The following is a 25959-nucleotide window of genomic DNA, read 5'->3' as shown; positions in this document are numbered from 1 at the left end:
CGACTGCCCCATGGACAGATGAGACCAAAGTGGAATTTTCTAGCCTTCATTCTTAGTGTTTTATGAAAACCAAACAGTATTTCAGCAGAAACACCTCATGCCCACTGTTCAGCATGGTGGTGGAGGGGTGGGATCTTTTTTTTTTTTGTTAACAAAATATTCTGGAAGCAAATGTGAGGCCTGTTTCTGTTTGACAGCGAAAGCTTGGTCAAAACTGATCCAAGCAACAGGAACAATGCAGCACAACCTCATCAGAATGGCAGAGAAAAGTCAAGGTTTTGGAATGACTTAAAATCCAGGTGGTGGGACTTTGACAGAGCTGTGTATAAATGAATGACCAAAAGTCTGAAACCTGAAACAATATTGTAGTGTACAAACACAACAACTTGGGAGACTGGTAAAGTCATACAGGAAATGATTGTTGCTAAAGGTGGATCTACAAGCTGTTGAAACTGGGGGGCATTTGATATTGTGGTATTAATATTAATTTATGATTTATCTGTGGTTGTAATAGCCTAATACTGAGATTTGTTATGACCATGTGATTCGTGTAATGTTTTTTTTACACATTAAAAGAATAAAAAATAAGATTGCATGGCTGTATATAAAGCGATAAATATCCCTCAAATTGATGCTACTGAAGTTTTTTCCTCTTTAGAGCATAAATATGTGTGAGTTGTGAAATTACTTTTCTAGGCGTGATGATGACAGACAATACCACTCCATCATCTTCCTCAGCAGCTGTCGGCGCAGCAACAAAGATAGGCTCAGACGGGTACAGGCCAGGATAATGCCACACCTAGACAGGGGAGATTATACATTTACTCTGGGCTGTTTCATGTTAGAAAACCAATTCACAACCTCCTGCTGTAGAAAGGACTTTGATGTGCTAATACCAGCCACAGTTAACAATGAACTCAATCTAAGTAGTCTCTGACTAGTGGAGAACCTTAAGCTCCTTGGTGTGGACATCCATCTTGAGCAGGGAGTCGGCCAAGACGTGTCCAAAGCCACAGGCATAGAAGTAGCGGTAAGGCCTGCCATTATACTCGTTATAATTGATCTGAGGGAACTCAAGGCCGCCGTACTGCAGCAGCTCGTCATTGTGGAGTTCTTCATGGGTGAGATAAACCTGTTGGATAAGGATATAACAGAAAACAGTGACTTTATTATTCCTTCATTGTTTTTTTGTTGTTTTCTTTTTGCCAAATGATGTATTCATCCATCCATCCATCTTCTGTACCAGCTTTATCCTTCGCAGGGTCACGGGGTCAAATGATATAAACTGAGTTTATTTACAATATCCTCAAAAAATCCATTCTCTGTTTTTCCTCAAGGTTAAAAGATAAATGAAGACGTGAATTCGTTTTTTAATCATTCCTTACTTAAGAACAGGTTAATCCACTTTAAAAACCTTGTTCCAAATCAATTTCAGTGGGCAGCACTTTTCTTTTCTCTCTCACTCTCTTTTTCCTTTCTTACAGGTATTAATTCCAGCAACAATGCTAGCCGGCAGCACTTCCACAGCTGTTTTTTTTTTCTTCCATTTCTGACATGTAACACAACTCTGAGAAGTGACTGAGGAGAGTGGTGCCCACGTTGCCGTGACAACCAAAGCATTAGCTTTTCTTTTAGTGTTTCAGCCTTTTTTGTGCCATAAGAAAATGGTGAGCAGAGAGCGCATGTACTAACCATACATGAGACATCAAATAGCAATTGTTCACCTGCATGGTGGACATTATTTCCACCTGCTGCAAGTCATGAAATTACTGTTGTACAGAAAGTCATTTATTTCATCGCGCTGGGTAATTGCACATACTGTGTGGGAGGGAATTGGCTGCATTTAAAATGATTATAGGCCTGGGTCTTTACAGTTAAACATATTACTTTGAAAATGCTAGCACTATGCTGCACCCTGAACACAGTTTTAATCCTACCTCCTCAGGTTTTGTCTTCTTCGCTGTGGCTTTGCAGTTATGCAGATTGACAAGGTTTTGGTCCAAAGGAGCTTTTTCATCCACATTCAGAGGCAGAACATATCTCCTTGGGAGGTTTCTGCACATCGAATTGTAAAACTGCAAAATGAAATCAAACAACATGAGAAACTAAAACATGTGGCACTCTGTTAAATTAAAAGTTACAATATGACTTCTGCAATAATCGGTTACATTAACTGACAATAGACTGGGATTTTATGTTTTGAATAAAGCTTGTTTTGATTTAAGTAATTCATGCATCCTTATTTGACGTTCCAAGCCTAATGCATCAGTAACTGACGATCAAAACACAAAATTAGAATATACGGGGCAATTGAACAATATGTTTCTTAGAAACAAACTAAAAAAACCCTCCTTTCTGATGCATATCTTCAAGTATTTGTGTTTCAATTTTGTACTGTAAGCCGTAATTTAAAACTGAGTTGCCAGATTGAATCGATTTACCTTGTCCATCTCCTCTCCTGAGTCTCGTCGTAGGTTCTCCAGAGTGAATTCCCCAATGACCTCACCATCATCCCCACAGCACATGTCCATAACCAAGAAACCATTTTCTTCAAAAGCATTGATCTGATGCAGGGTGAACATTGGTGCTGCATGGTATTTCACTTGACTCTCCTGTTCAGCAGAAAGGAAATATATAGAGTTACAAAAGCTTTTGTTCGTACAAGAATCTGCAGGTATGCTGTTTTTAATGTTCGAAAGCAGGCTCCCTCCCTTATACTGATATTATGGTGCACCTTAACTTTTTGAAAGTTTGCACGCTTAATGGGTGTTCTGGGTAATGAGACAGAGAAATTGAGAGTAACAACGTATGAAGAAAGGCAACACCATCCAAGTGTGACTTCAGCAAAATGAATAAGGAAAAAAGATAATCGTGCATGAAGATCAACGTGCAGCTATTCTTTTTCCTTCTGACATTTTAGCAGCTGTGTGTGTGTTTACAGAAAATATGATGGTGTGAAAAAATGTCAAAACTGAGATTACAGTTTCCAGAAGATACATTTCTTGAAGCAAGGTAATTTTTCTCTAAATTTATTTAAGCATTATCAGGATTATTTCAAGTTAGTTAAAACTAAAAAATCTATCCATTTTTCTGAAGCGCCCTTCAGGTTTTGTGAGCTTCCTGAGGGGTCTTTCTTTCCACTCTAAAACTATACAAAACAAAAAAAGTACTCTAATGTTCCTCAAAGTTGTAAAATAATGTGTTTCTGCATTTATGGCAGTTAAAGGCCAGTACATCTTTTTCTTGTTTAAATATTTACAGTGACAGAAGTTTCTAGCTTGATTGCCCATAACCTATTTTAACACACCTTGCCTGTGTGCCTGCAGACCAAGTGGAAAATGGTGTCACACTGAGGCTCCCAGGACATGACTTTATGAAAGCTCTTTCCTTGTATCTTGTACAGCATGAACTTGAGCAAGTCCAGCTTGATTGGCTGCTCCACAAATACAAAATAGTTCTCCGACATAACTATAGAGAAAGGGCGAAAAAAGAGTAAATGTGGATAAAAACAACAACAATGTAAAGACAGATGCATCATAAAATCCCAAACCAGTAAAAACACACTCAGTCTTAGATTCAATTTGACTTGTCATTTATTAAGAGATTAAGAGATTAAGAGATGTTTCATCTGCGTTGTGTTGTCAAATCCTGCAATTTAACCATACAACACGGTAGAAAAGAAAGATAATAGTGACGATTCAGGACTAGTAGCCAAGTTAACAGTACACAACTCCATGAGTTAGCCACCTATAGTGCTGTTCAAAGCCACTTGTCTTCAGTGGTACTATTGTTCAAACCATGTATTTGAACTAGATACACATCGCAGAGTCTGACCTCCATTCTATTGCTTCAGATTCCTTGTTTTCCTTCAGAAACTGCCAGCTCTCTGTCTGTCGGCCTGTCCCTCTCCCGCAGATTGCCTTGGATGATTTGATCGGGCGTTAAGTGAATAAAACATTTTTGGAAGGAGTCAGTGTCTGCTTTCGGATACAGCTAGATCACCACAATACATTATAATGATGCTATTCCGAGAGATGATGTCAACATTTAACCATAAACATGACTTGGTAGACGTTATCAATTAAAAACTGGAGGTTCAGGGGCAAAGATGAATAGATGATATCATGTTAAAAAACATGTTCTTCCTAGAAAGTTTAAAGAGAATTGGTGTCATCCTTCTTTCTTTAATGGTTTCAGGAATATATAAAAATATCATTGAAAAAGGGCAAAATACATCTGTGATTCATCAAGACTTTACTGCATCAAAAACCATCATTCATCAGCAGCTGATATACAGTAATGTCACCCCCTTTATAGATTTCTTCTGTGGTTGTTTCTGTTCATCAAATGCATTTTAATATCAGACAAACATAACCCGAATAACTACAAAAAGCACTTCTTAAACTATGATTTCATTTATTAAAGGAAAAAAGCTATCCAAACTAACATGACCCCATGTGAAAATATATCCCCCCCTTTTGTTAAATCATGTCTATCTGAGCTTGAAGGCCAAGCAAGCCGCAGCTCGGGCGGTCCTGGAGGCAAAAACTCGGGTCTGGGAGGAGTTCGGTGAGGCCATGGAGGAAGACTTTCGGTCAGCCTCGAGGAAATTCTGGCAAACCATTCGGCGCAGAAGGGGGAGGCAGTACTCTGTCTGCACCGTTTATGGTGCGGGTGGGGGGGGTGTTGACCTCGACTGGGGACATCCTCGGATGGTGGAAGGAATACTTTGAGGATCTCCTCAATCCGACCGACATGCCTTCCATTGAGGAAGCAGAGAGTGTGGACTCGGGGACGTACTCATCCATCACCCAAGCCGAGGTCACTGAGGTGGTTTGTAAGCTCCTCAGTGGCAGGGCACCGGGGGTGGATGAGATCCTGAGTACCTGAAGTCTCTGGATGTCGTAGGGCTGTCTTGGTTGACACGCCTCTGCAACATTGCATGGAGGAAGGGGATGGTGCCGCTGGGGTGGCAAAACGGGGTGGTGGTCCCTCTTTTTAAAAAGGGGGACCGGAGAGTGTGTTCCAACTATAGGGAGAACACATTTCTCAGCCTCCCCGGGAAAGTCTACGCCAGGGTACTGGAGAGGAGAATACGGCCGATAGTTGAACCGGTTTGAGGCCGAGTGCAACGCGGCAGGGATGAGAATCAGCACCTCCAAAACCGAGGCCATGGTTCTCCACCGGGAAAGGTTGGCGTGCCTTCTCCGGGTGGGTGGAGAAGTCCTGCCTCAGGTGGAAGAGTTCAAGTATCTCGGGGTCTTGTTCACGAGTGAGGGAACGATAGAGCGGGAGATTGACCGACGGATCGGTGCAGCATCTGCAGTTATGCGGTCGGTGTACCGGACCATTGTGGTGAAGAAAGAGCTGAGTCGAAAGACGAAGCTCTCGATTTACCGGTCAATCTACGCTCCCACCCTCACCTATGGTCATGAACTTTGGGTAGTGACCGAAAGCATAAGAACGCGAATACAAGCGGCCGAGATGAGTTTCCTCTGCAGGGTGGCTGGACGCTCCCTTAGAGATAGGGTGAGGAGTTTGGTCACTCGTGAGGAGCTCAGAGTCGAACCGCTGCTCCTTCACATTGAGAAGAGTCAGCTGAGGTGGTTTGGGCATCTGTATCGGATGCCTCCTGGAGGCCTCCCTAGGGAGGTGTTCCAGGCATGTCCCACCGGGAGGAGACCCCGAGGAAGACCCAGGACACGCTGGAGAGACTATGTCTCTCGGCTGGCCTGGGAACATCTCGGACGGAAGGAAGGTGAAGGAAGTCTGGGCATCTCTGTTGAGACTGCTGCCCCTGCGACCTGGTTCTGTATAAGCGGAAGAAAATGGATGGATGGATGGATGGATGGATGGATGGATGGATGGATGGATGGATGGATGGATGGATGGATGGATGGATGGATGGATGGATGGATGGATGGATGGATGGATGGATGGATGGATGGATGGATGGATGGATGGATGGATGGCTATCTTTGATTATCCACATTTTCCTTTTCTTTTTCTTTCTTTTTTTGTCGAAAAGATTAGTTCAACTTTACTAGCCACACTCAGATCTGACTACTGCCAAACCTATCTGACAACATGCAACTGGTTAAAAGATCTTCAAAAAAGCAGCACATCATGTCCTGGTCTAAAGAAAATCAAGAACAAATGAGAAACAAAGTCATTGACATCTATCAATCTGGAAAGGGTTACAAAGTCATTTCTAAGGCTTTGGGACTCCGACAAACCACAAAGAACCATTATCCATGAATGAAGAAAAAAAACATGTAACAGTGGTGAACCTTCCCAGGTGGGCCCAGCCTATCGAAATTACTCCAAGAGCGCATCAACGATTCATGCAGGAGGAAGCGAAAGAACCCAGAGCAACAAAACAACTAAAACAACAACTAAAGCACTGCATGCCTCATTTCACCTCAGTTAGGGTCAGTGTTCCAGATTCAAAAAGGAAACTATGCAGAAATTGCCTCCAGGGAAGAGATCCAAGGCTGAAACCCCTGCTGACCAAAAAAGAACATAAAGGCCTGTCTCACATTTGCCAAACAACATATTGACAATCCCCAAGACTTTGGAGACATTTTTTTGTGGAGTGATTAGTCAAAAGTGTACCTTTTTGGAAGGTGTGCATCCCAATATATCAGGCATAAAATGAACACAGCATTTTAGACAAAGAACATAATGCCAACATTCAAACAGGGTGGAGGTAGTGTGGTGGTGTGGGGCTGCTTTGTTGCTTCATGACCTGGGCAACTTTCCATAATTATTGGAACCGTGAATTCTGCTCTCTACCAGAAAATCCGGAAGGGTATCAGTTCGTGACCTTGATCTCTCTTTGGTTATGCAGCAAAACAATGATCCCAAGCACACCAGCAACCCTCCTCCGAATAGCTAATAAATAAATAACTAAAGAAAGAAATACAATAAAGGTTTTGGAGTGACATGGTCAAAGCCGGGGCTTAAATCCAATCAAGAGGATGTAGAATGATCCAAAACAGGCCATCGATCCCTGAAGACACCCCAATCTGGCTGAATTAAAATGGCCTATTTTTTCTGCCTAAGATCTGAAATTATTTACTCAAAGTAAATGGAGTATATCTTCACAAGTATAAGGGTTGTATGTAATCTTGGTCTCAAAAGAAAGCAAAGGCAATATTGCTACAGAAGTGTCAGAGTCAATATGTGTGTTAGTGTGCCTAAGTAAATTCATTTCAAAAAACACACACACATTTGAATCATATGATAGTAATAAATTGCATTCACAAATGAGTAAAGTAATATCTTGTGACCAATTGTGCCAAGGTATATGCTCGAAAAATGAAACTGAGCAGGTTTAAAGATGTTTTAAGAGAAGTTATGTTCAGGCGGAACCACTCAATGTGCCAATTGGACACATTTCAGCACCGTATGTGCCATTTGATCTCTCTCAGGTACCACACTGAAAACCGATTATATTTTACTAATATATCACTATGGTTACTCATTCTATCCAAATACTTATTTTGAAAATTCATTTGCAGATATATTTACTTCATAGACTTTTCCAGTTCAAATAAGACCACACAAGAAAAATGAGGTTTGACTCCAACTGGAGCAGCCATGTTACTAACAAGATGAAATGTAGAATATATACGGACATCATGTACAATCAAAAAAACAAGAACAAACAACAAATATTTATAATAACTATTTACAGTTTATCACTACTTCCCAGTTTATGTGATGTAGAGAAACTTGCAGAAAGACTACAGTGGATATGCGCTCTTTTTGTGTTTTTGCTACATGTCCATATAATTGCTTGGGGTTTGAGTTGTGCTTTGTAGGGGTGACAATGCTTGGTACACGCGTTTGGCTGAGTTTCTCCCCTTCATTTTGGTATGCTATATGTTAGTATTGGTGCTTCCGGGTGGGCATGGATTGTCTGTACAAAAAAGTAACTCACAGCCCCTCCCCGCAGGGCGCTGTGGTAAAGCTATAGGTGAATTAAATAATCCTCTAAAAAACGAATTTGATATTTAATCAGGTTATCTTTCTCCGACGTTTAATTTTTTTCATGGTATGAAACATGTAAAGGTGTCACAATCTGCGGTATTAGTATTGCAGATGAATGCCCTGTGAATCATGGCATACATAAAAAGTACAGAAAGTCCAAAAGCCAGGTACTGTGATGGGTTGCTACTTTTATAAGTCTCTAGTTGCCCTCACCACGATATTGCTCTTGGGGCTTATTTCATCATTGCTAATGTGCCACATAGTGTCATAACCTATACACAGGAGAAGTTACTTCACACTAAATTGAAACTGATCTTGTAACAACTTTAATGGAGAAAAGCACAAGAAGTTATGATTATTTTTCCACATACATACATTTTTCAACAAAGCAATACAAAACCACATTCTGCAGAATAGCTTAAAAGGGTTGTGAGAAGGAATGATTAAAATGTTCTGGTCTAAAGTGCTGTCTTTGTAAAGTGCTGCGGGCCAGAAATACAAAACTTGACATATATATGTAGTTACAAATGAAATTAACTTTATTAGAAAAACATTAAACTCATTGCGTTCAAACTGCTTAGATAGAAAAAAAAAGTCAAAGCAAAGGAAAATAAATATTCTGTGTTTGTTTTTGTTTTGTTTTCTTTATTTTTACTTTGCTTCTTCTTTACCATCTCAAATTTTTGAGCTTGCACATAAGCTGCAATAACTCCTATTTAAGAAACCTGGTTCATGCCCAAATAACCTCAATAAATTTTGTCTGGTTCCTAACAGATCTTTTCTGGCGAATATCCTAGAAAAATGTTCGCATCTCAGGTTTATACACAATTGTCTGATGATAATCTTTGTGACTAATTTTGGCTTGGTTTCCTTCCCCTCCATAGCACAGAAACAGCCATGACAAAGATCAATGACCTCCCCATGAAGCTGATCAAAAACAGTTTAACATCCTCATCCTCCAGATCTCAATTTGTCCTTTTCTCAGAACATCTTTTAACATCTGGAATTTAGGATGTGCCCCTCAGCTGGTTTAAATTATGTCTTTCCGCCCCCATCCATGCATTCACCTCATCTCCAGGCCTCTGATGCACAAATTATAAAAGCCTTGGTCAAGAATTACTTTTTCTCAAGTGTTTGTATTCTTCTCAGGACATGTAAAAAAAAGTTCACTTTTTCAAAATTATGATATTTTTTCATAAGGTTACAGATATGTCTAATCCAGTGCGTCTGAGCACTCAACACAAAACAGCATGACTTGATGTAAAAATGAATTAACCTGTAATGTATGGTAAATATATGAACACATTTGTTTTTATGTTTTGAAAAATATTTTAACAGGTTTTGGGAATTTTTCTAACATTGTAAAGGCACAATGTTTTGGTCTGAATAAGAAAACGAATGGCACTCATAGTTGTGAATCTTACAACTGAATGTGTTAAACCATCACCAACAAGTGAAACATTATTGTGTATCCGCACAGTTCTATAAAGATGCGGGACTGGTATTACTATACTACTGTACCATTACCATTAGAGTGCTGTTTTTGGCAACAAGAACTGAAATTTTAGTTTCTGCATCTCTACACTTTTGTGTTCATCACACGGGATGAAAGTTCGCAAAGCATTCAGGGCACAGTGGCAAACAGCATTGCATGCAAATGTATTTGGTCTTTCACGTGCATGCAGCAGCAAGGCATCTGTTTGCATTTTTCATCACTGTGAGTTAGGGCCACTGATTTCCTGTGCCACACATGACTTCACGGGCTACTTTGGTGACTAGCAAACGAGGCAAGTCTCCATCAAGATCATTGTCTTGGACTTTCCAGATAATTGCGTGGGTTTGAGTTTGGCCAGGTACCATGTACCCATCTTCCACAGCTCCCTGATCAAGCTGACCTCCCTGTGCATCCTATCCCTCATCATCTTGACCCTCATCTTCTAGACTATAGGCATCCTTACTTTCTGCATCATGACTGTCTGCATCTCCTCAGCTCCTATGTCCCTGTTAGTCTCTGGCACCCACTCGTCATCACTGTACTCATCATCACTGGAGTTGAATGGAATTTCCTAAACTATTCTTTTCTGCCTACAAAATATAATTAAAAAATGAAGTAACACAAACTACAGCTATTATCTACAAATATGTATATTTTAAATGGATATCTTATAAATGTAACAAATATACAATGACGTATAACCAAAACAAACAAAAATTACATTACTTGTGTTAAAATTATACTAGGTGATGTATGATGTTCACCTCATTGGACACATGCTTAATTGCAATTTTCTTCTTATTGGAAATAAATATGTCATATTCTTAACAAATAATATTATTCCTTAGATGTTTCTGTACATGATCATGTTTTTGTTTTTTTTTACGTCTGGTTTTTCTTCTGGTTTAGAAGGACTGATACAATATGCCAGCAGGGGTCAGCAATGGTGGCTGTCTGGCAGTTATCTTGTGGCCCTTTTCCACTAGTATCTACTCAGCTCGGTTCTACCCGACACGCCCCCGCCTTGCACTTTTCCACTACGGGCCAAGGCGGGTGGAGCCGCACCAAGCAGATATTTTTTCTGTAACCATTCTGTCGAGGTTCTAACCGGGCTGAGCCGGAACTATATCTGACGTCACCACCCTCCGCGGGGCCGTCAGACGTTTGAATCAGGAAGCAGGAGTCAGCGCGAGAGCGACTCGCAGCTTGCGGCGATTTTATTATACAGCGCAAACGTCTGTTTGGTGATCCAACTCTGAGGTGCAGATGTTCATAAACCTGGTGGCTGACGAGAGAATTAAAAAAGGTATGTAGACGGGCGATAAGGAACGATCAGATCCACAGGCACTGTGTTTTACTCTCAGCCGCTCGCGGCTCCAGCTGATTTCTCATCTGCGCCGACACGAACAAAGGGGTTGCGCAATCGAGTACGTCACAGCAGCTTCACCCCAACCCGCCCACTTCTCACCTGGCTGTGGAAAAACAAACAGGGACAAAATGGGTGGAGCGGGGATGAGCCGCGCCGAGGCGATTCGGGCTGAGTAGGTGCTAGTGGAAAAGCGCCATTGGATTCAGAGAAAATTTACTTGCAGTCACACCAACTGACCACTGAATAGACCTCAATCGAGTAGGGCAGTAGAGAGCACTATAGATGCCGATAGGCCACCATAAACCATTTTTAAGAGAAAATTACTTTTTAATAGTCATCTACTGCGGTGACCACTATGCACCAGAGAGCCAGTCATTACTAGTGTTCCCCAGGGCTCTGTCCTGGGACCCCTTTGATTATCCTCTGTAAGTTCAACATCCAATGTTATTGCTGAGTGGCTGACACCCAGGATCTCCCTTGGATCTCTTCCACCCAAAAATCGTGTGAACTGTCAATATGGTTTATACTTTTATGACTTGTCTGCATGTACAGTAAACAGAAGACAAAGTTCACAAGCAGACATACTTTGTGTTGTTCATTTACAAGTGCAATTGATGACTTGCAATAACACCAGTCATGCTATTTTATTCTTCTCAGAAGTAATCTTCAATTTTGCAGGAAATAAATCCGTCAAAGTCAATTTCCAAGTTCAAGTTCTTTCCACAGATTAAGCTTATGTGTTTTCTGAATGCAAAGTTGTAACCAAAATGATGGGGGGGTTTACACATGAACACACACAAAGCTGCAATCTGTTGCAACTCTACTGAGAAATATAAGATAAGGTGATTCTCACAAGTGGGATTTCTTGTTGCCTAAAAGTCTGGCAGGGCATGGGTGGTCTGCCGGAAAGATAAACTGAAATGATAGGGAACCTGGTGTGGTGAAAAATGCAAATGAAGCAACACTGTGTCACATCAGCCAAATAATTTAGCCTTTGAGCTGCTGGCTTCAGTTCAGATCTCAGTTATCACTGGCTATTTCATCACTCTATTTGGTAACAGCTGACCTCTAACATCCATTCATATTATGTATAACCAATTTTGATCTGACTTCTTTACGTTTAACTTTCAGAGCTGTGCAAACGCTGCTGTAGCTTCCTCTGCCACCCGCCCTCCACGGCAAAACATTTGATAAGTGACTTTCCTAAAATCCTTTTTTTTGTATTTGTTTATCAGAGGGATTAGTTCTCCCAGCCGGAATCTTGTTCCTGCTGCGATTGTTTGAGAACTCCCACAAAGACCAGAGCATAATTTGCCAAATATAACTGTGTATCTTCAGAATTAAAACTGATTTGTAGATAGACAGTAAAATACACAGAGAAGTAAAGACCACATTCAAACCAAATAAACAAAACAGTATGATAGCAAGTATGTGTTCCTAGTTATAAAACATGGAAAGATATGAAGCGTAGCCTACAGATTGTGGGTCAGTTCAACAGATTTAAATTTGTTCCCCAAGTGAAAATAAGCCTTAGTGTGTGCTAGAGGCAGAGTTATGACAGAGAGAGGCAGTAAGAGCTCTGCACAATGACAAAATAATTGTGGTTGACCATGTAAGAAACTGGGGAAGAATAGAATTAAAATGAGCAATTAAAATAAATAATTTGTTAAATTCATAATGTTTACTTCATCATTCATCCAGCTACGATAACATAAACATGGTGCTGCTTGTTATGTTCGAGTATGTAGCTCACCAAAACTGTGATAATAAGAAGGTTTTCTGGATTCAGGTGCAGGGATGGAGCAGATCACCTCGGCTCCGCTAAGGTCTGCTGAGTCCTCCTTTTCTGTCCTCTCCTCAGGAGGAGGGATGCGAATGATGGTGTAGAAAAAACCTTGAGGAGGTCCACAAAAAATATTTGGCATCATGTTATTGTGGGCAACATGTTGGGAAAAGGGTCCGCCCCTAATAAAAGTAAAAAGCTAAAGTAAACAAGTACAGGTAAAGATTATCTTGACTGTTATTATGATTTTAATAATGATTTTTACATTTACTTGTACTAACCAAGAAAAGAAAATCAAGGAAATAAAGTGATGGACAAGAAAAATAATTACATATTCACTTGAAACACCAATGAAGAGCCCTGCTTCATTCACAATGACATAAACCACAACCAAGCACATATGTAAACATGGACGGGCTTAAGCAACCCGTGCACAGACACAAACATCTTATTTCAAAATGAAAACCCATTCAAGGAGGATTTCACAGTGCGGTCTCATATCAGAAAGTAAAATGTCTACTTTGGTCAGCAGCACAAAATGCAGCAGTTTTACAATAAAAGCTTATAAATTGTAAAAATCTGGGCTTCAAGAACCATGAAATGCCTGTGTCTGCCATTTCAAATCATAAAATTGAAATATGGAACAGGTAAAAAAAAAAAAGAATGACAAGATTGCTACGTTTTCAATGCACCAAAAGCATTACACGCCTCTGTCTTTCATTATACTGAACCATTACGAAGGTAATATTGCAAAACATGTTCAAAATACATATATCAAGTCTATATGACTGGATCATGGTGCTAAGTATGTAACGCTAATTAAACCGAGTTTGAGACCTATTTGATGGTGTTGTCAAATTATTTGTTTGTTTTTCTGCTTTGGTGTAAAATATTTTTAATAGATAATTTGCTGTAAATAGTAATAAATACACAGTTCAAGGTTTCCATCACACCTGAATCCTGACCTTTATAGAGAAGGACAATGTTTCTGCATTCTTCTGGTTGTAGAAATAATGAGGTGGAAATTTTGGGGGCATTTTAGACAGTAAAGAAAGAGTAAAACAAGGTTACCACTTCTGCCGTAGGAATTGCCCATGTTGTATGCGGCCCCTTCGCGGTCATAGTGTGGATGAGCTGTAGCTGCGTTGACGGCGACGTATTGACTCCAGTCCACCTGAATTGAAATAAATCATAATTATAATCCATGTTTCATTCTCCTTCATCATCTACATTGCTCATCTTGTTTAGGTTCTGACTCTCTATACTCTCTGAGAATTAAAATGAGACTTCAATATAACATTATAGTTACCCACCTTCTCTTTGGTCTCCAGGCTCTGTGGATCTACTCTTCTCATGTAGTTGGTTTCCGTGCTGACGTAATAGTCTCCCTTGTACTTGACAAAGTTTACGTTAGCATTGTCCGTGGCCTCTGTTTGCACATGTGGATATCAAGAATACATATTGTTTTCTTATCTTCCTCACAGACATCACTAGAAACTCATTTTAAAATCAATCCCTCTCCCCTTACTTTAAAAAAAGTGTTGTGTCTTGTTTCAGATTGATCTTGCCCTTCCAGCATACATACACAAATATTGACTTGTGTTTGCTTTCCCTCAATCAGAAGCACACTAGCCTTTCAGAACATGTCACACATAGTCAAACAATGAGCACAGTGGAGTAAAGTATACTCATATATTGTTTTTTTTTCTCTGGCAATTGGTTTGATTTATAGTGTGCCTTTGGTAATTTGGTCCAGCTGCCTTGTTACTGAGGCAAAAACAAATGGTTTCATCCTGCACTTGTCAGTTCTGGTGCTGTGGAATTCATTTTACGATATGTGACAAATGCAAAAGACACACATACTTGGAACCTGGAAGCGGGAAAAGAAGCGTGCAAAGATGTTCTTGCAGGGATCAGGCATGGCTAATGTCCCAAACTCTGAAACCACGATCCGGTTCTTTTCGGAGTTGAGGGTGTACGAGTCACTTCTCAGGAATCGGCTGCTGTAGGTGACGTTACCCTCATAGATGTGAAAGCGGTGCATCATGGCCATGCCATCAAACCAGTGGGTGTATCTGAGCAAAAAATAAAAGGCATCAATATGTCTCACAAGAGCATTTGTGCAAAGGTACAGTAGGGAGATGGGGACTAGAAAAAAAATCATTATGTGTGAATTTGTCTGATGTTTAAAAAAAAAAATCTCTATCTGCAGTGGATTGTTTGTAGAGTGTTATACCAGTAAAGCTGAGTAGATTCAAGCATAGTCGGGAATGGCTTTTAAAAAGTGTCCATCTATTACCTGTCTTCCCCAAATTCAAATTTCCCAGGACCATTTCTCAGTAAGCTCCCATTGATCCAGGCTGGAATTGTTCCCTTGATGGTGGTAGGGATGGGATCAGGAGTTTCCTCCACTGAATGCACCAACGGAGCTAAGCTCTCCAGTCCGCTGGCCTTTGGACATCGCTCTCTGCTGGATACTGAAGAGGAGCCGAGAGGAGAAGAGAAGAAGATTACCTTAAGAAGAACAGTATCACTAAAGAGCAAAACTAAATTCACAATAGCATGCGAAATATTTTGGCTCCAAAACATCAAACCTCTGTGACAATATCTCTCATACAACATGATAGTTTGTAAATGTGAAGAAAAGGAAAATTTGAACTCCTCACATCTGTTATCAATGGATTTGAGTGATTAAAGAGAAATGTTATTGAATAACCTGTCCGTTTCATTACTTCATATTTTACACCATCATTGAGACAGTAAAATATGAATGAGCATTACACGATTAGCAAATACAAACCATTCAGTTCTAAAGTGCCCAAGCTACGCTCAGGTTGAACATCACAGTTTCTCCAACAGTGTTTTATTTTTTTATTTTTTTTTATAGAAACCAATCAGGTTTTTGTTTATTCCCATGACACAGGTAAAACTGACAATGAAAATGTAGGATGTGCAGTAGACAGATAACCACCTTGGAGGCTCTTTTACAACGTTGACAGCAATTTGGAATGTGGTTGCAAATTACACCTGAGCTCGTGCTAGGGTTTTGAAGTTAGTATGTCTGTAGTTTATTAACAATTACAACTGTACTCAAAAGTGAGTGTCAATAAAAGCACTAACTCCAACAAGGTCAACAGTGTTGGACTCAACTGTCATAATTCTGCACATTTTAAAACTTTCTTTTCTTTTCATTTTTACCGTGTATGGACTCTTTTGGTGAACTTGGTTGATCTGACAAAGACCTGACAATGACTAAAACGATTAACCTTACAGTGTGGAAAGTCTTTTACTAGGTCGGATTCAACAGGAGTCCGTGGAGCAGGAATAAGGAGGAACGCCAACGTGTCTGACAGCAACTGTGGCTCTGATTCAGAGTGTTTTTTAAATGCAACAAAAGACATTCATGAATATACAGGGAGTTTCAGTGCACACCAAAATGTGTGTTTCGTATGAAACTGCATGAAAGGGGTTTTGAAGTCACTTTTTCTGTACTTAATTTTACTTACAGTTTTGATTTGTCCAGAAGTCAAAAGAAATAAAAGGCAAGTCATTTGCTTTGAGTTAATAAATTCAAAGCAGTTGTTTTTTTTTCTTTTTCATTATCATGCAATAACATAAATGTGTCCTTCTTTTAAAGCTTAAGAACAACTTGGATTGCATTCAACTTTTGAAATAATGGAATCCAGCTATTTTAACAGAAATGCAAAACATGCAACTATTATTCTTTGAGTCCATGTGCATATGTACACATTACGTGACTACATATCAGAGAATGGTTTCTACTCACAGCTCTGTGTCTGGGGCTCTGCACCGTTGGACATGGCTTGCTGTTCTGTGGACTGGATCCTAAGTCACATGATTTATAGAAGCTATGACAATAAAGAACCATTGGACTCAGGGCTAAAATGCGTTACACTGAACAGCGTCATGTTTTGTTTTTAAGCCTGATAAGAATGTTGGATATATATATATGCTTTTTAAGACTATTAATCTAATTTATCACTAGAATTCAAATTTACATCAATCAACAAGACTCAAAGGCCAAAGGATATAATAACTTTCATATTAAGTTATTATAGTTATTTTGGTATTGGCATTTGTCTGTGTCTGGGACTGAACATGTCTGTGGAAAAGACCTTCAAATCATACATGCAAGTACAAGTTGGTCCATGTGGTCTGTACACGTTTGCAGATTTTTCTAACCTAACTGTAAATTGTTTAGCTTTGAGCAATTTGAGTTTCAGTGCCGTCAGGACTTCTATGTGTTTGTACCGGATCTCATTACTTGAGATGTCTATAATTTCTGTAAGCGTTTCAACATGCAGCACAGCTGGACTGTTCAACTAGCTTCAACTCTACGCAGGCAGGAAATGCATAATTCAGGAGGAGTAATGCGAGTTTGCAGTCAACTGATAACTGCAATCAAAATCTGTGTCTAAATAAATAAAGCTTATGAGGAATATTCAATGGCCTGTGTTAATTGTGCATGTGTCCAATTCTAATATGTAGGCTTTCCACTCTTTACGATGTTGGATGAGGCTTAAATCACCCTGCAAGAAAGAAAAAGAAAACACTGGGTTTTCTAAATTACGGTTTAAACTTTAAACATAATCAAGCAGTTTGAAGTTCTTTACAGTTTATAACAGTGTATCTATGTCATGGATGTGAACACACCCAGTCCCACCAGCCTACTACACTTTCCCACGGAACATGGAGGCCTGGCAAGTATGCACAAGACCTGAAATAATACCAGTTCAGTCATGGTATGCTTAAAAGCTTTAATCAAATTAGCTGTTCCCATCCTGATTCGGTTTAATCAATAAAAACATTGTATTAAATAAACTCCAAATGTAAAAAAAGAAAAGAAAAAGTCAAATCAAAGGAAGGAATTCTGTTAGCAAGACCATTGATGACAGAAACAAGCAAAGACAATTGATGGATTGATTTAGTTTAGCCCTCCGGCTCAAGACGCACAGCCTGTGGTGAATGAGGCAGTCGCAAGAAAATGCATGTTTCTGTTCTCATAAAGTCAGGAGGCTTAACAATATCAGCAAGCTCAGAATGGACTAAACATTAGACTGTGCAGATGAACACCGGCAGTGGGGGTATGTACCGGAAATACATGAGCTAAAACCCACACAGCTGGATGCAACCAATAGCACAGACGTGCCACAATAATATTTATACATATTGCAAAATCCCTCTCGTTTGCTCATTGTAGAAAATGGCAATGGCTTGAACAGTGTTTACTGCCTCAACATGATATAAACCAACCATAAACTGCAGTGTCATTCAGAGTTCAGCGGCTGCTGTGATAGGGAAAACAGTCTGAAGTGTACCTGTTAGAAAGCCCCGGGGTGGGGTGGGGGGGAGGTATGGATGGGCCTTCAGTTGCTCCGCCTTGCTCAGCCATGAGAACATGACGGACTGCCTTTGGCTGCATATAAACATACTTCAGTGATAAAGAGCAGATTCGGGAGATCAGAGGGTTGCTTTTTTTAACATTTGGTGGAATTTCTGCACAGGTTCATATGTTTTGATTCAAAACTACATTAGCTGCGATCATTTACTTGATCATGTTTGTTTTATTTTTACATTTGTTTGTTGTTGTTTTTTTGGGTAGGGGGGGCTGCTCATTTTACTTGAATTAGTTTAATATGTGTTTCACGTGATTATGTGATATCATCAGTCGACCATCACATTAAAACGAATGAGTAGAGGTTTCGTCAGAAAATGGGAAGTGAGAAGTTCCTGTGCACCATGGTCTGTAGCATGTTTAACAATCTCTTAAGATATGTTGCATATTTTAATTGTATTTCAGATACTTATAGATTGCACTGACAGCCAAACTCAAACTCACCAGAGAAGCACGTAACACAAACTACATTCTTATGGCTATGCTTTCCCCCCCTCTCTGATAAAAGAACATACTGTAACTTAATTTGGGTGGCAAAGCAGATAAATTGTCCCATCTAGTGGTGAACTAGCAAAGTAAATGACCCATAAACAAAGGGTCTAGTCTACCGTCTGAAATAATCTGATAATGTATTTACAAAATTGCTCTGACAACAACCTGATCTTTCTTGGAAGACGTTCTTTACCTTAAATTATATCTATGTTTGGCTAAGCTGATTGTACATTCTTAACCTCAGTTCCTAAAATCATTTTGTTTCCAAATATTTTCCAGTAAATTTTCCTTTCACTCCACCCCTTCACAGCATTGTAGCAGGTTAAGTGTATTCAAAGGAATCATATTTTAGACCCACTGACAGATTTATAGCATCTACATACAGAATCAACGCAGGACTGGACACAATAACACCTACTGTGTTTTTGCCCCCCTTGTTTTCAGGTCATATTAACAACCTCAAGGATCAGGATTTACTTTAAGACAAATAACACAGAGGGGGAAATAAATCTGAATGAAATGTGCTGAGTGACACGCTTTATGAAACACATGCTTTCAGTTCCTGATATTGCACAATCCAGTCTAGTTTTATGTCAAAAAGCATGCAGTGTCATTATTGTTTTTTTCCTGAATCAATGACACCATCTGCTTTATCATTGTTATTTCTGTCTGCTTCTTACTCTTACTGTTGTTATTTTGTAACATTTATTAGTTGTATTTTGCTCTGGATTTCCTAAAAAAAATTCCTGGCAGTCAACTGCCAGGAATCCAGATGTTGAGTTCCCATGCTCTTTCACTTTTATTCTCACTTCATCCAGTTTGACCCTGAACTCGAATTAGGGGCCAGGTGGGGTGGGCTCGAAATTTTTCCCAGCTATCACTGGGAAAGAAGTGTGGAAGCCGTATTGTATTTTTTTTTTTTCAGGTAAATTCTTGCTGTGTCCCATGATCTTAGATCTACCCCTCCTCCACTTACCTTCAGTTAATGAGTTTGTGTATACATTCAGTGGTAAAATGATTAGTATTATTGATACCATGCTCCCACCAAGGTGAAGGTGATCAATGCTAAAAAGAAACCTCCATGTAGAAATGCTGCACTGGTCAGAGCTGAAAAAAGAAACTGTTGAAAACTGAACACAGGTAATGGAAAACTAAATTACAGGTTCATTATGACATCTATAAAGAGAGACTGAGCATATGTAATATGGAGCTGAGGAATGCAAGGCCATCATATTTCTCTGATATCATTGCCAAAAACAACAATAATGCACGTATTTTGTTCACTACTTTTGACAAGCTAACACACCCCTCTGAGTCAGTCCCTGAAGTTCAGTCAGGGAAGTTGCAGTCAGTCAGAAGTTCAGTCCCTGAACTTCTATCCAACTGTGCCTGCAATGAGTTTGCCTCTTTCTTTATCAGACAGTCAGTCAGTGCTCCTATGCTAGACATAGGATATGTGCTGCCTCTGTGTCCAATGAGAGAAACCATGACACAAATCTGTCCAGTCCCTCATAAGAACCTGGATGACATCATACCACCTGAACTTCACCACTTGCTGCCTTGATACTCTGTCAACTGGTTTTTTTAAGAGTGTTGTATATTGTATGGCCTCAGAGTTTCTAGAAATGGTAAATACATTTCTGCTTTCAGGTATCTTTCCTCGGTGCCTAAAAACAGCCGTCATTAAGCCACTCTTAAAAAAGAACAGTCAAGACAGATCCCTTATGAACAGCCCACATCAAACCTCCCCTTTCTTAGTAAAATCATAGGAAAATAACGCTTTTCAACATTTGTTCTACTTCCTAACAATAAAGGATTGTTTTGATCCTTCCAGTCAGGTTTCACTGAGACAGCTCTAGCAAAAGTCCTTTGTGACATCCACTCCAATACGGATAGTGGTGACATTTCAGTCTTGGTCTTAATGGATCTCAGTGCTGCATTCGACCCACTTGACCGTTACAACTTGATAGACCAGTTGAAGAACTGGGTTTGGACTTTCTAGCAGAGCACTTGTCTGGTTGGAGTCCTACCTAAAAGACAAGGACTATTTTGTGTTCTTAGGTAACTCCAAATCGTAGCTAACAAAAATAATATGTGGATTTGAGGATTAAAGGACTGATGTCTCAGCAGGAAAAACGTGTCCATGCTTTTATCTTCAGTAGACTGGACTACTGTAACGCTGCTCTCAGTTTGCAGTTAGTTCAGAACGCTGCTGCCTGAGTCCTCACTGACACCAAGAGCGTTGACCGTATAATTCCAGTTCTTAGATCTTTACACTGGCTTCCTGTCTGTCACAGAATAGATTTAAAAATCCTGCAGTTGGTTTATAAATCTCTGAATGGTCTCGGGACAAAATTCATCTCTGATCTCCTGGTCCATTATGAACAAACCAGAACCTTCAGGTCGTCAGGGTCACACATACTTTCTTTACCCAGAGTTAGAACCAGACACAGTGAGGTGCATTCAGCTTTTACGCTCCTTACCTGTGGAAAAGACTCCCAGAATGCATTGAGGCTGCTGAAAGTCTCAGTTGCTTTAAGTCAAGGTTAAAAAAATTTGTATTAACTGCTGCATTTCAGTAATCCACCATAATGCTGTACAACCCTTATTATTTACATTTCATTTGTTTTATTTTTTTAACTTGTCTTTAATTTCTGCTTTTAAACTATTTTACATTTTATTGTATTTAAAAAAAAAAATATGTAAAGCACTCTGAATGTCTTGTACATAAAATGTACTAAAACTTGCCTTTCCTTTATCTGTCTGCATTTTTATGCATTTTATTTTTATGTGAAAGCTCTATAACATCTTTCTCCTTCCCATGGTTAATGAGTATACAGTATATCTAAATACTACATAAAGAATACTGAGAAATGTTCCAGAACACACACCTGTGTGATCTATCAGCTCCCCAGATGCACTGACCCTCATTGTCATTGGTCCATGTTCCCCCGGGGAGGCCATGACAAACCAATAGGAGAGTGTGTCACTCACCATCCAAGCAGGCGTTGCCTGGGGTGGAAAGTTTAAAAGAGAGCATGTCCTGCTGTCCCTCAGCAGATAAATCAATCAACATGATCCCCATTGTGCTGGCCTCAGTGCTCATTGCTAGCGGTAAGAACATCTGGTATATTCTAATTTTGTGGGTAATTGTTAGCAGTGTTTGCGCATTACCACCCAGCAAGCAATCCTTCTACAATTTTTCTTATGAAAGAAAGAAAATGTTGAATATTCTTCCTGATGTGGGAATCAGAGGCAACATCAACGCTCTCATTTGTGGTTGAACTCTTTCTCTCACCTCCTCTTCCAGCCCTTGGGTGCGGCACCCCATCCATCGAGCCCCTGACCTCCCGCGTGGTCAATGGAGAGGATGCCAAACCCCACAGCTGGCCCTGGCAGGTATGCTCATATGTACACATCTGTCAGGAATTTTATTTTCACTTTTTAGACCCTACAGGATCAACATCTGGTAAAATCTGACTGTGGAAAATCCTGTAAATATTATACATTTTTTTTAAGTAAAATAAGAAAACTGTTCCATATATCTGTTCAAACACAGCCAGCTTCTTAGTGTATTCTTTTCTTTCCTCTCCAGATTTCTCTGCAGTACGAGAGGGATGGCGAGTGGAGGCACACTTGCGGGGGATCTCTTATTGCTGCCAACTGGGTCATGACTGCTGCTCACTGCATCAAGTACGGGTGACTGCAGAATATAAAAGAACAAGCACAAACAACCACAGCTCTTGTTGCCTTCACTGTAATTATTGTACATTATACTAATTGCCTAATTCAAGCCTCAAAGCCCTGCTGGCTCTTGTAGGGGTAAAAATGGGTCAAATTCTAAACTTCAAAGTTTAAAAGTACGTTCACAAATCATTGAGACCAGGGCTCAATTCTAATCCTTATTTATTTTGCCACCGCACCTCGTCACCAGAATGAATTCCTCAAATCATTCAACTGTGAAGTGAATCTTTTGTCTGCTTGCCTTGGGCCTCAACACTTTGTTTTCTCCCACAGCTCCAAGCTCTCCTACAGGGTGATGGTGGGCAAACACAACCTGGTTGAGGAAGAGGTTGGCTCCAAGGCCATCCTGCCTGAAAATTTCTTTGTCAATTCGAAGTGGAACCCCATCTTTGTGGCCTTAGGGTAACACAATCACCACCACACAGCATAAAGAGCAAGAAGAGTCTGCTGCATGCAGCACATCGTAATCTTATCTTCTCTGTGTCAATGTGACAAAGTAGATTGCGTCTAAAACTCAATTCATCCACTTCAGTACAAGTCATATCTTCAACTTAAATTCCCCTTCTTCATTCATTATTATAAATATCTCTGCAACCAGTTAGCCAAATATATTAGAAGCACACTATTCTTTAAGCATACGGCAGATTTATTCGTACCTATAAATATGTAGCTGGGTTTTTCCCACAGTTCCAAGAGATAAGAGCATCCTTTTATTCAGTATGCATAACACAGAAACAATGTAGAAAATATAGCTTGGACTAATTCTTATCATCACCTCACCCTCCCTGGGTCTGCGAGATGATTGTAAATGGCCTGTCAGCGTTTCTTCAGAGTCTATCTCCGTCTTTCTTTTTTGCAGAAACGACATTGCCCTGATTAAGTTGTCAGAGCCTGTGACTTTGAGTGATCATGTGCAATTGGCGTGTATTCCTCCTGCTGGTACTATCCTGTCCAACCTCTACCCCTGCTACATCACCGGCTGGGGCAGACTGTACAGTAAGTCCCCGCTATACAGGGCTGGGCTGTGCTCATGAGTTGTAATGATGTCTGTAAAATGTCTTTATCTAGTAGCTTTATGTCATCGGTTGTCATAGGGAAACCTATTAAGAAAAAATGACATGTATGAGGTTTACGCTGAGAATTTCTTGAGGGAGGCTTTCTCCTAAAATGAAAATTTGGGTCAGATTTTGAGTTTGGTTCTTTGGGAGATGCTGCAAAGGAGCTTTGATGGGGCGGCGAGTGCATGTGTCTGATGGTAATGGATGCCCCTGTGTTTTAGCTGGAGGCCCCATTGCTGATAATCTGCAGCAGGCTTTGATGCCTGTGGCTGACCACGCCACCTGCTCCCAGCCTGACTGGTGGGGCATCGCTCTGAGGACCACCATGGTGTGTGCCGGTGGGGATGGAATCGTGGCTGGATGCAACGTAAGGGAAACAGATATTTTTCCTGCTATATGTTTCCGGTTGTTGTTTTTTTCTGCTCTTAAACATCTGATCTTACTTACATTTGACCAGCTACACCAGCAACGCTGGAACAAAAATATACCACAGAAGGAAGGTTAAATGTGAATGCCAAACTATGTTAAAATCAGTTTAAATTTCCCTCCTTATGAAATGTAATTTTCCTCCGGCTGCCAAGAAACAACAAATGATTTGGTTTCCCTGTTATACGTTGTTAAAGCAGGATTTTGACAGCACTTTTCCTGGCCTTGCTGCTCTGCTGACAGCTCATTAAGAAAAAAAAAATAGAAGCCCTCCTCCTCTCCCTCTTTGTACAGGGCGACTCTGGTGGCCCTCTGAACTGTAAAAACTCTGAAAATGTCTGGGAGGTCCATGGCATTGCCAGCTTTGTGTCTGGCCTTGGTTGCAACTATAAGAAGAAACCCACTGTCTTCACCAGAGTCTCTGCTTATAATGACTGGATTGACAAGGTAAAGAAAATTAAAAAAAAAAATACTTTCTTCATGTATGAGTTTTGGTACATAATTTCTATCTGTGTGTTGCAGGTTATGGTGAACCACTAAAGAAGAGGATATGCAAATAAAAATACCCTAAAACAACACTTGTGAATGATGTTATTATTTCAATACCCATTATGTTATTGCAAAGTCTAAATTCCCGATCTTTTTCTGTCACAGATTTTCAGGCCTGACATTAACTGAGTTGCACTTGTACTCTGAAACAATATCCACAGCTGTCCAGCAGGTGTCCTCATACACTAATATAAGATCATTATTTCTGAGGGATTTGCGAAATTTGTGCAGATATAGAAGACGTATTTGCCTCGAAAAAAGCATTGGGATGCACATATAATCCATATCAAGTAACTCCTAAAACACAAGCAAAAATATCCCACAGAGCAGTCGAAAGAAGTGTACTATCACACTAAGTCAGATGCAAAGAAATGTAAGATATGAAGCTAACAACAGGGAATGATATCATTTAATTGACCAGTTTTCTTTTCTTTGTCTGTCTTTTTTATATATCATATCATATATATTTTATACATTATATAAAAAAGACAGACAAAGAAAAGAAAACTGGTCAATTTATTCATTATATAAATGGCATGCTTTTACGAAAACCCTAACATCTTCCCAGTGAGGGGAATATTTCCTAATGATAACAGCGATCTGAAAATGAAGAAGGCCATAATGACGCGACTGAGATGTTGAGATTAATGTTTCTGGCTCCCACGCCGCTCCACATTGCTCTCTATGCTGTAATAAGAGGGGGTTGAAAGAGTAAGTGGGGTGAAAAGTTAGAAGGAAATGAAATTGCCTTGCTGATTTCTTCTCCATCACACCGTTTCTACTTCCTCTCACTTGCAAGACACACACACACACAGAAACACTTACTGTACTGGGAGGGAGTGAATGTCTTCGCTGATAAGGGATTCAGTGATCGGACATGACATGTCCTATATGAGCGACTTATAATGACAGAGTGTGTGTGGGTTCATGTTTGTGTGTGTGTAAAAACAGACTGAAGGAAAAGCATGAGGGGCATGATATTCTCCAGCTATATGAGTGAGTGCAGATCTCTGACGTGATGAATCACATCTGAAGGAGCTCTCTCTGGATTATCAGCTTGTTGCCCACGACAAGCTTCCATATAATTCACTACGCATGGCTGCACCCTGACTAATTTAGTCAAATCACTATGAAGAGTATTGCTGGCCTTCATTTATTTATGTATTTATTTTGTACACAGCACCATTAAAGTAACTTATTATTGAGTACAGTAATTCACAAAGTCTTAATTCAAGCTTCTCTATCTCAGTAACAAATAAATCCTGGCTGGATAACCAAAGTTTTTATGGACCTGGTGCTGAAATAATTAGATTGATCTACAAAGTAATAACCTGTAACCATACATTTAATGCAATGACCAGCAATAATATAAATTTAAATTGATATTATTTTTTTTTTAAAGTACCACTCAGTATAGCCTACCAGCGATGCGAGGCACTCTTTTGCTAATTTAGGAGGGCTGCATTTAATTACATTTATTAAGTTACTCCATCAGTTATTACATTCCCAGCTGCATTCATATTTAATTCAAATGATTCATATTGAAATATTGTGAAAATGTACAGCAGAGTGTGAGCTTTCGTCTTTAATTTCTGTTCCACAGCAGACCCTCTGTCTGAAGCGGGTGGTGAG

The 25959-nt window shown here is 39.9% G+C and overlaps 2 protein-coding genes across 2 annotated transcripts; one reads left to right on the top strand and one right to left on the bottom strand.

Moving 5' to 3' along the window:
- Nucleotides 1–634: 634 nt before the first annotated feature.
- On the bottom strand, nt 635–16463 carry bco2l (beta-carotene 15, 15-dioxygenase 2, like). The gene is made up of 11 exons (XM_061730229.1): nt 16430–16463; nt 14942–15119; nt 14506–14717; nt 13956–14071; nt 13714–13816; nt 12613–12753; nt 3308–3468; nt 2442–2612; nt 1938–2075; nt 950–1132; nt 635–799 (listed from the first exon to the last, which is right to left on the bottom strand). The coding sequence occupies exons 1-11, from the start codon at nt 16461–16463 to the stop codon at nt 635–637; spliced, it is 1602 nt and encodes a 533-aa protein (XP_061586213.1).
- Nucleotides 16464–21532: 5069 nt separating this feature from the next.
- ela3l (elastase 3 like) lies at nt 21533–24354 on the top strand. Its single transcript, XM_061728935.1, has 8 exons — nt 21533–21664; nt 21861–21949; nt 22146–22243; nt 22568–22696; nt 23154–23290; nt 23574–23719; nt 24073–24225; nt 24301–24354. Exons 1-8 carry the CDS (start codon nt 21589–21591, stop codon nt 24316–24318), a joined length of 846 nt encoding a protein of 281 aa, XP_061584919.1. The 5' UTR covers nt 21533–21588; the 3' UTR covers nt 24319–24354.
- Nucleotides 24355–25959: the final 1605 nt, after the last annotated feature.

Source organism: Cololabis saira, chromosome 9 (assembly GCF_033807715.1).
Source record: "Cololabis saira isolate AMF1-May2022 chromosome 9, fColSai1.1, whole genome shotgun sequence".
In the NCBI taxonomy this organism is placed as follows: domain Eukaryota; kingdom Metazoa; phylum Chordata; class Actinopteri; order Beloniformes; family Belonidae; genus Cololabis; species Cololabis saira.
Note: the sequence above shows the minus strand (reverse complement) of the source record. Positions and strands in the feature narration are given on the sequence as shown.